At 32.2% G+C, this 14566-nt stretch overlaps 2 protein-coding genes across 2 annotated transcripts; both read left to right on the top strand.

Annotated features, from left to right (window-relative positions):
- The first annotated feature begins 270 nt into the window (after nt 1-270).
- LOC132308688 (probable glycosyltransferase At5g03795) lies at nt 271-2409 on the top strand. The gene is made up of 4 exons (XM_059806858.1): nt 271-588; nt 724-935; nt 1044-1392; nt 1472-2409. Exons 1-4 carry the CDS (start codon nt 382-384, stop codon nt 2156-2158), a joined length of 1455 nt encoding a protein of 484 aa, XP_059662841.1. The 5' UTR covers nt 271-381; the 3' UTR covers nt 2159-2409.
- A 7536-nt stretch (nt 2410-9945) lies between these two features.
- On the top strand, nt 9946-10914 carry LOC132308686 (disease resistance protein Pik-1-like). The gene is made up of 3 exons (XM_059806856.1): nt 9946-10087; nt 10199-10277; nt 10400-10914. Exons 1-3 carry the CDS (start codon nt 10082-10084, stop codon nt 10687-10689), a joined length of 375 nt encoding a protein of 124 aa, XP_059662839.1. The 5' UTR covers nt 9946-10081; the 3' UTR covers nt 10690-10914.
- The last annotated feature ends 3652 nt before the right edge of the window (nt 10915-14566 follow it).

The raw sequence follows: 14566 nt of genomic DNA, 5'->3' as shown, positions 1-14566 counted from the left end.
TGATATTTCAATTTCGCATCAAAGCATATGCACGTGAAGCGTAATTAAGATGAAACCAAATTATATAGAATTCTTCAATAAGTTGCGGCTCAATTTAAGTTCATTTTAAGACCAGACCAAGACTTGATCTTTAAGGAAGCAATTTTAATTAAATTAATGACGAAAATCCCCATAAAGCTAAGCTAGTCATTGAGAATTGTAGTGATCCCATCTACAGCAAAGAATAAGTTGCCATGAAGTAATGAATCCACCATATCTATTCATTCTACCATATATACACTCATTCACCGATTCTGTATCATCTTACTCTATATGCACAGTAAAGGGTTTTTTTTTTTGGTTTTGGTTTCGGAGAGGAAGAAGGTATTATAGATCAGTAAGATGTCGTCTAAGAAGACTTCATATTTATCATACTCAGTTTTTGTTATCTTACTTGTAACCCCTTTTGTTGTCATCTCCTTAGTCAACTATACACTAGGTCCCAACAGATCTTGGGTTTCATTGTCCTCTCCATTGGAAGCCCTTTTCGGTTCTTCCTTTTTCAATGGCTCGTTTCAGTCCAAAGATTCAACTCTGCAATCTCCATTGGTAAGAATACATACATACATACATTATATTATGTTATGAATCAACAATTGGCTGTTCTTTCATTACTCATTTGCATACCAATTAATCACTTTTTTTTTTTTTTTTTTTTTTGTTTTGTTAATTATTAACAAATAGGAAGAGGGGACATCTAATGCCAAAAGCCCTGCTACTGTGCCCAAAGGAGTTGCTAAGAGAAACACAAGATTAGAGAGGGTTGAAGCTAGTTTGGCCAAAGTCAGGTCTACCATTAAAGAAGCTGCCCAAAATCGCAACACCACATCTACCCATGAGGACCCAGACTATGTCCCTAATGGCCTCATCTACAGAAATCCCAATGCCTTTCATCGGTACAAATTACCCATTTCAATTCAACTACTCTTTCTTTCTTAATTGTGTACTAAATGAATATATATATATATATGTGTGTGTGTGTGTGTCTTGTATGAAAATTGTAGGAGCTATCTAGAAATGGAGAAACTCTTTAAGATCTATGTCTATGAAGAAGGAGAGCCTCCATTGTTCCACAATGGACCGTGTGGGAGTATATATTCCACCGAGGGAAGGTTCATTAGTGAAATGGAACAAGGGAACTTATATAGAACCAAAGACCCTGACGACGCCTTCGTATACTTCCTTCCATTTAGTGTGGTGATGATGGTTCAGTACCTCTATGAGGTCGGTACCTATGGATTCCAAGACAGTGGTCATATTGTTGCTGATTATATAAACGTTATTGCAACCAAACATCCCTTTTGGAATAGAAGCCTTGGCTCTGACCACTTCATGCTCTCTTGCCATGATTGGGTGAGTTTTGGTTAATTTCTCAGACTTGGAAGTAAGTGTTTTGGCCTGATGACTAATGTTTTGGCTTCATGGTTTTCAGGGTCCAAGCACAACTTCTCATGTACCAAATCTATTCAACAACTCAATCAGAGTTCTTTGCAATGCCAACACCTCTGAAGGATTCAATCCTTCTAAGGATGTGTCATTGCCTGAAGTCAATCTCAAAACCAGAGAAATGACAGGGCTTCTTGGCGGTCTCTCTCCTTCCCAACGTTCAATTCTCGCCTTCTTCGCTGGTGGACTACACGGCCATATTAGGCATCTGCTTTTAGAGCAATGGGAAGGCAAAGATCAAGATGTGCTCGTATATAAAGCCGTTCCAGCCAGAGTTTCCTACGAGGCAATGCTGAAAAAGAGCAGGTTTTGCTTGTGCCCCAGTGGGTACGAAGTTGCAAGTCCACGAATTGTTGAAGCTATCTTCTCGGAATGCATTCCTGTGCTGATTTCAGATGGCTATGTCGCGCCATTCAGCGACGTTCTGAACTGGGATGCGTTTTCCATCACCGTGCCAGTGAATGACATACCCAATATAAAGAAGATACTAACGGGCATATCTGAAGCTCAGTACTTGACAATGCACAGAAGGGTGAAGCAAGTGCAAAGGCATTTTGTGCTCAATGGACCGCCCAAGAGATTTGACATTTTTCATATGATTGTTCACTCCGTTTGGCTGAGAAGATTGAATGTTCATGTTAAGGAATTGAATTTTGAAGATGATCGACATTGATTACGAGATAATGGCTCAACTCTAAAGGATTTTGCGCTCACTGGAAAGTACCAAACGTAAATGTATTAGGTTCCAGGATCAAATTGTTTGATAGTGAGCTAGCTTCCAAGAATAACATTCAGATGATCATCACTTTGCGACTCAAACTGAACTTTTTGAAGACTTGATAACTTGGCATAATTGCCTCTTGTAGTGGTCCTTCCAAGAAGGCTAAAGAGCAGATCATTTTGGTTTTGATTTTCACTTGCTCATTCCTCTCTGTTTTGTTTAAATTTCAGCTTTTACTAATTGCACTTTTAAGATTGATCCATCAAAGATAAAAGTAGAATGGTACTTGCTTTGAACAGACGTTCTAGTTAGGCTTGTGAATTTGGATTCGAGTTGAGAATAACATGATCAAATCTATATGCTATTTACTTCTCACAAGATTCTTGATTAATGACAATATTGAGCAATGATCTTTTAAATATGCTAATTTTTTTTTTTAGAAAGGATGATGAAATTCTTAACGACAAGAAAGGGCCTCTGGATTAGGTATTAGGATGCCACTTCGACTTTTGGAAATGGGGCTTATATATGTAGCTGCCCTATTTCTCTCATGCTACTGTTGGGGCACAGCGGAAGCAAAAGAAAGAAATAAAACAATAATTCAAACCACAATACAAGATATATACGTGGTTCACCCAAAATCAGGGTTACATCTACGAATGAGAAGAGATTCACTATATATGTAGAGATATTACAATAGTAGAGAATTTCAACACCGAACCATGCACACAAACTCTTGACCGAGTTCTTTGTGTACGCCACGAGACTCCCTCTCGCCATCAGTGTTCACTCTACCAAACCCATAACTCACCCCTACCATCATCGTACTCCCTCATGAGGTTACATCTCTCTTAACTCATAACTCTCAACAATAACCTAAGTGTCTATTTATAGAGTCACATACCCAATTCCTTTGTGGATAAGGATTGTAATTTCTTGAAACCCAATTCACGTCTCAATAAGAAATTACCATAAAAAATACACTCTAAAATAGAAACTAATAATAATGAGAATTTGAGACATAATTCCTAACAATCTCCACCTTGGCTCAAATTCCATTACGTCAATCATCGCCTCTCATGGCAATTGAATCTGGACAATTCTCTGCAACTTTAATCTTCTCGATCTTATTGCAGAACTCGGATTATCCCCTCACTATACGTTGCTCAATCAGTCAAACCCCAAGGTTCCACCTTGACTACTCAAGTTCCATACCATGTAACCAAGCCGATTGACTCCACCTACAACTGAAGCCCGTTGTAGCACATGTTGAGACTTCTTGTATTTTCTGGATCTCCTTCACCTTTGACTCTGATACCAGTTGTTGGGGCACAGCGGAAGCAAAAGAAATAAATTTTCTGCATACAAGGATTGAGGACAACTATGGACCGTATTGAAATCTCTTTTCATTTTCACTCATTTTGATTGATTAAGTCATGTTTATTTCTCAAGCATAGTCTTTGTTTGTTTGTTTTCTTGTCATTGTCATTTTAATGTTTCGTATCTGTAGGAATTAAATAACTCTGTAGGATTTTTTTTTTTTTTTTTTTTTTCCAAGTTAGGGGACCTGAAATTATTAATTACACTGTGATTAGCAATTAGGGGACCTGAAATTATTAATTCCTTATATTATTAGACTTTCTAATTTTTTTTTTCTCCAACTAATATTATAGATTTTATTTTTTTATTTTATTTTATTTTTTATTTTTTATTATTTTTTTTTTTCCGAACTACTAGTAGATATTCAATTGTGAGGAATCTTAATTCATTCTAATTTTTTTCATTCCATCTTCTATTTTATTCTTTTGTTTAGAGTTCAAAATAAAAGCTTGTTAAGTGATTTTTTGGGTTTATTTAATTATTGTCTTTAAGTCGATCATGTTTTGTTCAATAGCCGTTCTTATTTCACATGTATTTTTCAACGCCTTGTCTTGCATGTATGAACACATTCCTTTTTTTTTTTTTTCTAACTTCACATGTATTGGACTTTCTATCTTTTGAGAAGTAGATTGCATACAAGGATTGAGGACAACTATGGACTGTATGGAAATATCTTTTCATTTTCACTCATTTTGATTGATTAAGTCATGTTTATTTCTCAAGCATAGTCTTTGTTTATTTTCTTGTTATGGTCATTTTATTTTTATTTTTAGACTCTAACTAGCCAATAGAAAGGACCTAATTTTTTTTTTTTTTTTAAAGTTAGGCTTCTAAAATTATAACTTGTTAATATTATTAAATTTTTTATTTCTTTTTATTATTAGACTCCAACTAACTCCTTTTTTTTTTTTTTTTTTTCCTTCAAAATTAGGGGACCTGAAATTATTAATTCCTTATATTATTAGACTTTCTATTTTTTTATTTATTTCTCCAACTAATATTATAGAAATTTTTTTTCCCGAACTAATAGTAGAGATTCAATTGTGAGGAATTTTAATTCATTCCATCTTCTATTATCTTACTTTTTTTTTTTTTTTTTCATTCCTCTATAAATTATTGAATACATACTCTACTTATAATTGTGGGATTAGTTAAGGTAAATGAGAGATGGATTACATGTTGTTCAATCATTCTTTTATGGTTAATTGTTGTTTAGAGTACAAAATAAAATCTTTGTTAGGTGATTTTTTGGGTTTATTTAATTATTGTCTTTAAGTCGACCATGTTTTATTCAATAGCAGTTCTAACTTCACATGTATTTTTCAGCGCCTTGTCTTGCATGTATGAACACATTCCTTTTTTTCTTTTGCTCTTGCCTGCTTCTACAGTTTCTGCTTTCAATTTATACACAATTACCTAGAGAATTATTTATTACTACTCCATACTATTATATACACCTTTCGTCTCAATATAAATGTCACATATGGGGAGTGGTAATTTGTAAGAGGACATGTGGGACCATGTATGGTCTGCCTGACAAATTACCAAGTTATCTTTTTAAGTTTTGAATATTGATGTTTGAAATTTAAATTCAAAGGATATTTTTGGAATGATGCGAAATATATTGTTTGAAAAAAGAAAATGGACACTTATTTTAGGACAGACAAAAAAAAAAAAACATGACACTTATTTTAAAACGGAGGAGGGAGTATATTTTACTACTTTCCTGAAAGAACATAAAGTGGTTTTCTTGGAAGTTTATCGAAATAATGTCATTTTCAATTTGATAAATAACGATGATAATATGCAAATCATTGTCAAGTTTTCAAGCCCACCAGAATAGACAAGGCTGCGGAAAGAAGATACCAAACGCGTGTCGAGTCCGTTAGAAGGAGAAAACAAAACCGCGGTTTCACACTACGGTCCAGTCTTCCCCGATTAGGACGTTTATATATATACTTACCTATATATTTCTAATATAAAGATTAGGGGGAAGGACTAGAGTTCGATCCTACGCAGTACACTTTTTTGACATATTATATTTAATACAGTAATTTTTAACCCATTTACATTTATAGTCTAAACATAATGTGTTGAAAATACCGAAATTTACACTAAGCAATACGCCCTCCACTCTTGTAAAAAGAGTACTTCATATTATTTGTTTGAGTAAAAAAATTAAAGAAAAAAGAATAAGTGAGAATTGCATTTCTATCTTTATACTCATGAATAATTTGGAAAAAACAAAAATTAACATATTTTTCCAAAATAAAATCGACATTAAATTACACACACATATTTATATATATTATATGCATCTAAATAATTGATTTATTTTCAATATTTTAAATAGACATGTGAGCAATAATATCATGACAAGCTGAGAAAAAATTATTCTTTCATACGTAAAAAGATAAATATTAGTATTCTTTTTAGGGTAAAGTGCAAAAAAATCCCATAAACTATGTCAGAATTTGCAAATACCCCATTGAAGTAAATTTTGTTCATATTACCCTCTAAACTATCACATTTTTTTACAAAATGCCTCAATGCCTGAACTATATTTCATTAAATGACCATAATGCCATTTCTTATTCAATTACACTTAATTTATTTTTCTTATTGAAATAAATTATAAAAAAAAATTCATACTAATTTGATGACAAAATTTTAATTAAATTTGTATAAATTTACCTTTAATTTTTTAAATAAAAATCTTAAGTAAAAAAAAAATTAAAACAATTTAAGTAATCTCTTAAATTTTCATGAATATATTGCATAAAAAGAAGGTATTTTGTATTTAAGTAATTTATTAATCTTTCATGAATATATTGCATAAAAAAGAAGATATTTTGTATTTAAGTAATTTATTAATCTTTCATGAATATATTGCATAAAAAAGAAGGTATTTTGTATTTAAGTAATTTATTAATCTTTCATGAATATATTGCATAAAAAAAGAAGGTATTTTGTATTTAAATAATTTATTTATTTTTCATGAATATATTATATGAAAAAGAAGGTACTTTTTATGGTAAAATGTTTGACGCGAGTATAATAAGTTTTATTATAAATAGTAAAGTTTTAACAATAAGTTAATCATTTTATAAAATTGTACTTAGAAATATTTTTATTTATTTTTTACATTTTTATGATAAATTGATAGTAATAATAAAATTAAGATAAATGTTATAATTAATATTTTGATAATAATTAAAAGATAATAAAAATAATTTAATAAGAAGTCACAAATTTAATAAGAAAGGGTAAAGTAATCTTTTGTGATAAATTTGTCTTTAATTACAACAAATTAATAATTTAATGAAGTAATTTGTAATTCAGAGGGATTGCTTGCAAAAGGGTAATAGTTTTTGCGCTTTATCCTTCTTTTTAATATGTAAAGGAGGTTGTAAAAGTCAAAAGTGAAAAGCCAGTTTTAGTTCAAATTCAAAAGAAGCCTTTACAAGAGATGTCCTCTTTTCATCTGGTTCTCGTCCCTTGGGTGAATGAAAACTCATTTTAAAAATAAAAATAAAAAATCAAAACCAAAAAAATAATTGTTTAGGCATTCAAATATTCAAATTTGTCAATTTCCCTATGTATGTATGTATGTATTTTTTTTTTTTTTTAACAAGAAACTTAAACACCTATCTTGTCCTAGCCCAATTATCAAGTAGGATGTACTCACGTTCCATGATAAGTAATTTTTTATTTATTTATTTTGGGATCTAATTTTTAATATATTTTTATTGTATTAAAAATGAATGAATTATTAAATTTATTCATAGTGAGTCATAAAGATGTAATGATTTATTTTTATAAATTTAGTGGAAGAAGATTAAAATGGTAATATTATATTGACTTTTTAATTAAGATAATAAATGTCCGACAATCAAAAACAAAAAAAAATAAACTCTATGAAATTTATGAGGTATTAGAACAACTCCATCAGTGCTCTTTTTGGCAAAAGTGACCCAATTTTTGGAATATGAGAAAAGTGGGCCCCAAGTTTAGGCTCTTGATGGAGGTCGCCAGAAATCAAGATTGGGTTGGTGATTGGGCTCACTTTTTGTGGATCCATTTTTGTTTTCTTTTATTTTTTAAATTCAGGCCAGAACACTGTATGAGCCTAGAATACTATTTCTAAAGGCATGTTTGGCTGAAATAAAAGCTAAAATTCAGATTTTTTGCTTACTTCGGTTTTTTTTTTTTCCTCAAAATAATTGAACCAAAGAGCCGTTAAGGCACTGTTTGGTTGACACAAACAGTGCCTTAAATGATTTTTTGGGCAAAAAAAAGTTTTAAAAAATTAGAAAAAATTGATTTTTTTTCGTTTTCAAATTTTTCAATGTTCCTATTGACACTATAGCCGTTTTAGATACTGTTTGGCTGACCCAAACAGTGCCTTGACGGTTATATTGGTTAACCAAATAATTTTATTTATTTATTTATTTGATTTCCCTGAAAAATTGAAAAATATAGCCGTTAGGAAAAAGTTAAAAAATAAATTTTATTTTAAATTATAAAAATATTAAAATATTAATATTTTTAGAGAGCGAAAATACATCATTGGAGTATATGCGATAGCTAAAATTTAGAAACTCTAAAATGTTAACGTGACTATGAGAAATGTTTATGTAACTATTAAAAAATACTGATATAATAAATTCAGAGAGTCTAATTTTAAAGAGTTTATTGGAGATGTTCTTAGCCAGTGTAATGTTTGGATGTAGGTTGAATCAATTTACTGTTTGAATTGAGTAATCAAACACTAAGTGTAATTTTTGAAAAGGACATTAACGGTACACCCACCGAGGTCATGAACTGTGATTGATGTAAACATACTCTTAATATTATTGATAAACAATGACTCAAGACCTTAATTATGGACTGACATTGGTTGATTAATTCAATAATTGTAGTGTGACTTGTCCCACGCAACTCGTAGAAGACGTTTCTCCATGAATGACTGACATTGGTTGACTTAAACGAGTCAAGCTGATTAACTCAATAGTTTCGGTCTCTCTCCGCGTGTAGTGAAACTATTTCATTGAACCGAAGCCAAGGGGCAAGAGCTTAAACTAGTATATATAATACAAACAAACACCAAATCCTTTTCATGTCTATTTTTTGTTTAATACTCCGGTACTTGGTTTGACCGGAGATTTAACAACCTTTCCATCTATGGTTGAGCAGTGAGCACTAGAAGATTGTCATTATCGTTCAATAATATATAAATATATATATTATTTTTATTGTTAGTTAAACTCTATTAAATAAACATGGGAAAAATAAAAAGAAAAAATATCAATGGACTGACTTGATGTCATCTCATCAATGTCTAGTAATTGTACGACTGTTCCACTAAATTTGATAACTCTTACTAATCATTCAATGGAATATCAGTCACCATTAAAACATGATAAGAAGGCAAGCACCAATGAGTGTGTCTCGAGATTAGGGTGCAACTTGGTGGGTTGGGCAATGCCAATTTAATTCGGTTCAATTTTTTATGACTGGTTTAGATAATTATTTTTATAATTAGAAATAAGATTGCATTGAAAAATTGCAACACAAACTTAATTAGACTTGGATTTGAATTGACGTGCTAAAAATTCGAGCCTAAATTTTAATATTATTTATATACACAATTTTTTTAATTTAAAATGCATTATATGCAATGTTTAAATTATGATTATTATTATTATTTTTTTAAACTTTCTTGGTTAAATCTTAATTTATTGTATATTAACATATAATAGATTTAATTTCTAAGAATTTATTTGTAATTTATTAAAAATTTGCAATAAGTTGTTTTTCAAAGACTAATTTAATCTAAAACTAATTCAAGGTCACATTAAATTTTCACAGTAAAGATTAACCATATGAATAATCCGAATTAACTCGATTTTCTAACTTGAAATTTAAGTCCGAATTGTAAATTCGAATTTAAAAATAAAACAATGAATTTGATTCAGGTTGAGTAATTAGGATTGAAGATAAGAGTAAAGTTAGATTCGAGATAAATATTTCATACATCTGCGTCGGATTAGGCTCAAATAATAATCCTGTTGCAGGCCCTACTCAAATAGACTTGACATAGGAGTAATAAATTTCATTATACCAACTAAATTTTGTGGCGTTGTTTTAGTCTTTGTATGGTGGGTCTCCTTCCAGGAGGTTGCATGGAAGATTACATATGGGACCAAATTTTTTTTTCATATTAATTGGGTAAACACACCAAAAGTTGTAACATCAATTTGGCCATATATTTGACACGTTCCTTAATTTGATTACGCTTTATGTCCCTCAAAATGAAGTGTGAGGTAATAATTATAAATTAATGGATATATGAGCCGAGTTGCATGTCCTATAAATAAAGGACCTGCCTTGCACGGTATTACCACCATTCATAACCCTTTCACAAGGTTTCCCAAACTATATCCCATATACTCTCTCTGTCTCAGACTACTTCATATTCGCCAAACAAAAAAGATGAAGGTAATTTAATTTGATCACGAAAGAAATTGCTATTATATCATTTCTGCAGTTGCAAAGAATTTTATAAATAAATATATATATCCTAAGATGAATTTGTGTATTTGGTTGCAGCAAAAGATGGTAATTAAACTGCAATTAAATGACCAGAAGGGTCGCTCCAAAGCCCTCCAGATTGTAGTTGGTATTTCAGGTAACAAAACTTTTTCATCTTCAAGGAAACATGTACATATATGTAGCTAGTTTGATGGAACTCAACTTTAATTTGGAGGATTGATTGTATGTAATCAATATTTTTATGCGTGTGTTGTGCAGGAGTGGAGTCAGCAGCTTTACAGGGTGCGGACAAGGACGAGATAGTGGTAACCGGAGATGGGGTGGACGCGGTTGTGCTGACGACGGCGCTGAGAAACAGCAAGAGCAAGAGCATAGGCTATGCCGAGCTGGTAAGCGTCGGCGAAAACAAGAAAGAGGAGGAGAAGAAAGAGACCAAAAATGAGGCCGTTGTGTATCCTACCCCGACTTGGACCTGTTACGCCCAGTACCCGCAAAATCGCCAAATGGTATATGAACATCCCACTCAAGACAATTGCTCCATTATGTGATTAATTGCATAAAATGGAGTGGAATTTGTGTCGGTTTTCAGAGGAATTTGTATTTGTAGAAGCGAATTAATAATATTCCAGGTTGATGATGCTTGTTTGTGAGATAATTATTCTATATATACACTCTGATTTTTTGTTTTTGTTTTTGCCAGAACATATACAAATAACAAGTTAGTCCATGTATTGTTATTCAACTTGCACTAATATAAAGTATGTGTTGTCTTATTCAACTTTCACTAATATAAAGTACAAGTCTTTGAACCAACGAGTCCTTTTAAACAGGACTTGGTGTTGCTCCACTTTATTCGAAAGATAACCAACTTTGTAGAGTGTGATCTGAAAGTACAAATTGAAATATTTCAAACTCATTAAAAAATATGGATCATTCAAGAATCAAGAGTATAATTTTGAATTGCTCTAACCAACAGAGAACCTAATTAGATCCATTTTATGAAGCATAGCTACAGTAATTACTCGATGATGATAAATCGAATGATACAAATTAGGTAGAGACATAGAAGTAATTTCTCAAGGTGACTGGAGTTTCTCGTTATATATACCAGTAGCCTCTGTGTCCTCCATATCTAAAAAACAAACTCATCTAGGCATGTCAACTCAGCACAAAAGGTAAAGATTTTTATGTCAAAATAATTAACAATATGAAGCTTAGGTGTTGAAGCCAAGTGTTCAAAACTTGTGACGACGTACTCCTTGTTTACCACCAAGCCGTTGGCTAGCTCGCAGCCAAGAGAAATTAGCAGTTCAAGTGTCTCTGTGTGTTTTTTACACACCCATTATCCAAGAACTTTGTGGTATGTGTGAGTGTGCAGAACATTTATACAAGTAATATACACACAGACATATATTATGATATCTAGAAATATGTATATATATACATATATAATTAATTAATTGACTTGTAGCATGATAAAATTTACCTACCATCTGCTCTAAAAGTTTAAATAATTAGAGAAAGTATAATTTCTAGTATTTAATTTTTTTTTTAAACTCTGTGTCATATATGGTCGCCTTTTAGTGTTACACATTTTAGGACTTTCCCTAACATTATTCAATATTAGTCCTGTTCATGCAAGGTGCCAGGAGCAGGAGGTCAGATCAGTTTCAAGTGACTACTATGGCATCTTCATGGTTAGGCCATATTGTTGAAAATATCTTGAAAGTAGTCAATTCTATAAGTGAACTAAAAATGATTAAGTTAAAAAAAAGAAGCACCTCTGAACTTTACTCTCTCCCATGAAATTCATTTTTACAAAAAAAACCCACTTAAACTATTCCATTTTTTGCAAAAAGAACTGCCAACACTGTTTTTCTGATTTTGAAAATGACAATTTTACCCTTATAACTGTTACTATATGAAATCAAGAAAAGTCACAAATTGAACCCCGATGTGTTAACCCTAACTCCCATTAACTACATTCCCTACCATATCTCCATCTCTCTATGGAGTCTCATCCTGTGCAAATCTTTTCAACAAATGATGGGTATATATATGCACACCATATATGTATAAAGTTAAAAACTCTCAAATTTGTTATTCAACCACAAACCATCTTGCTGGAAGATGATGGATATAACACACAATATAACTTCTTTCAATCGTTCTTTTGCTCATTTTTTGAAGATGGGAATTGCCGAATCATTAATCATTGGAGAAAAAATCCAACATTTTTAGGCAACCAAGAGCATAGGGCTGCAACTCGTGCGAGACGTTGGAGACTTAACTCATGTTCAACCCATATACAAAATCTTCTGCCCAAGTCCAGCCCGATCCCACCTAAAGCCCCAACCACCCAAGCCCAGCCCATACTTAACTTGTCCAGCCCAAGCTCGCCCATGAGCCTGCCCTAATCCCACACCTTTGTACAGCTACAAGGACTCAAACAACATACCTCTAAGAAAAATCTCAAACACATTATCAACTAGGCTCCCATACACACTTGTGATATAGTTTAGTTATGAATAAATATATCATTTCCGAGCTCGGACTAGGCTGGGCTTCGAGTTTTATATAATATCAACCCAAGCCTAGATCGAATTTAATTTGGGCTCAAAATATCTAGCCCAGGCCCAAACCAAGAATAAAAAAAATTGCCTAAGCCCTGAATATTTCTGGCTGGGCTCGGTTTAATTCAGGTTGGGTCCACCCGAGTTGCAACCTTACAAGAGCATAATCAAATTCCATAAAAATTGATGAAAGCCCAACCTCAAACTCCATGACCACCAATGAGAAGCTCTAAGCATCAATGACGCAATTGCAACGACCAAACCAAATAAGTGACTGAAGTCTTATTTCGGTGAACCTCAAATAGATACAACTAATAAACCTTTCTGGTGAGCATCATACAGACTTAGCTAACTTAATGGTGAACATTTTTGAAGACCCAAACCGTGAAATTCATTAAAGACCCAGTTGGTCGGTGAAGCCGACAGTAGAAAGTTGTGATTGGTTGGCAATATCGCCAGTTGTGGAGAGCAAGAGTGTAACAAATAACGTAGAGAGAAAAAGAGTGTTCTATACATGTTGTGTTTTGCGCTAGAATAAGTAGTGTAAGAATGTGTTTGGCAGTGGTGCTAAGTTGTTATTGTGATAAGGTAATTTGTTGTCATAATACTACTGGTTGTTCATATTGCATTTGACACGTCAGTAACAGCAGGTGCTAAAACAATAAAACGACAACATCCCGCTATAGGGTAATTTGGTAATCTAACATTGTTCAGTGACCTTCAGTGACGGTGACGTTTGATTTTGTCCATAGAGTGCACTTTTTTATAGTTCAAGGAGCAATTCTTAGTCTCGGATTTTTCATGAAATTGGCTGATAGTTCAGGGTTTTTTTTAACACTTTACCCTAACGAATACTATGTTGAACGATGTGGATCTTGTCATGGACCAACGTAGAGAGGAGAATGGATATTAGCTATTGTAGTTGTTAGAATGTTTTGATAGACGTACTTACGAGAAAATTTTCTTACCCTGTTTTCGTTACAAGTGAGTTGGAACTTCTTTAGAACTCTGTTGTAACATGGTATGTAAGGGCGATGAGGGATTTGAGTGATAACTAGAGATGCTGAAAATCAAAGGAAAGAGATTAAGTTAAAGTGAGAGTTAGGGTTTGGGAGTTGAAACTTGTAATTTCCTGATTTTTGAATAGTAAAATCTTTCGTTAAATATTCACCGTGGACGTAGGTACAATTTATGTGGCGTTTTTACCTTTTTGTTGTGATTCACAATTTATTCTTGGTTGTCGGCATAGATTCCTAAACAATATTAAATACACAAATTTCATATAAAAAAATTATTCCAACATGTCCTCTAAATTATAGTTTCACAATTGATGCTTAATTTTTAATATTGTTTACCTTTGTTACAAATTTATAATAAAGATTTTGTTGAATAATGCCCCAAGAAGAAATTGATCTTAAATTTAAAATTGAGATCTTGAGATGTTAATATTGTGCTACAAGAAGAGAATCCTACAGCACATTTTTCTTAAGATATATTCTTGTCAGTTGATGCTCAAAAATACTAAATCAAATCAGATTTTGAGTGTTTAAGTAACACATGTTCAATTAGGGGTGGTCATGGATCAAATCAGATTAGGCCTCAATCCTAATCAGATCCCAACGGATTAAAAAAATCTGAATCATTCACCGATCCATTATCTTACGGATCGGATCCGTTGAATGATAGATCGAATCGGATTGGATCCGCATATTGGGATTTTTCTTAAATAGTCAAATATTATTTATTTTTTGACCATAACCCAATAGATGAAATTTCAATTTATCACCATTAATTCATATATTTAAATGATCATTAATTAATACATTATTAGAATCCATTAAATGATCATCAA

The sequence above is a fragment of the Cornus florida genome, unplaced genomic scaffold (genome assembly GCF_030987335.1).
Source record: "Cornus florida cultivar Cherokee Brave unplaced genomic scaffold, ASM3098733v1 CherokeeBrave_3.0.0_Hap2_Chr05, whole genome shotgun sequence".
NCBI lineage: Eukaryota > Viridiplantae > Streptophyta > Magnoliopsida > Cornales > Cornaceae > Cornus > Cornus florida.
This window is presented reverse-complemented; position numbering and strand designations above follow the sequence as displayed.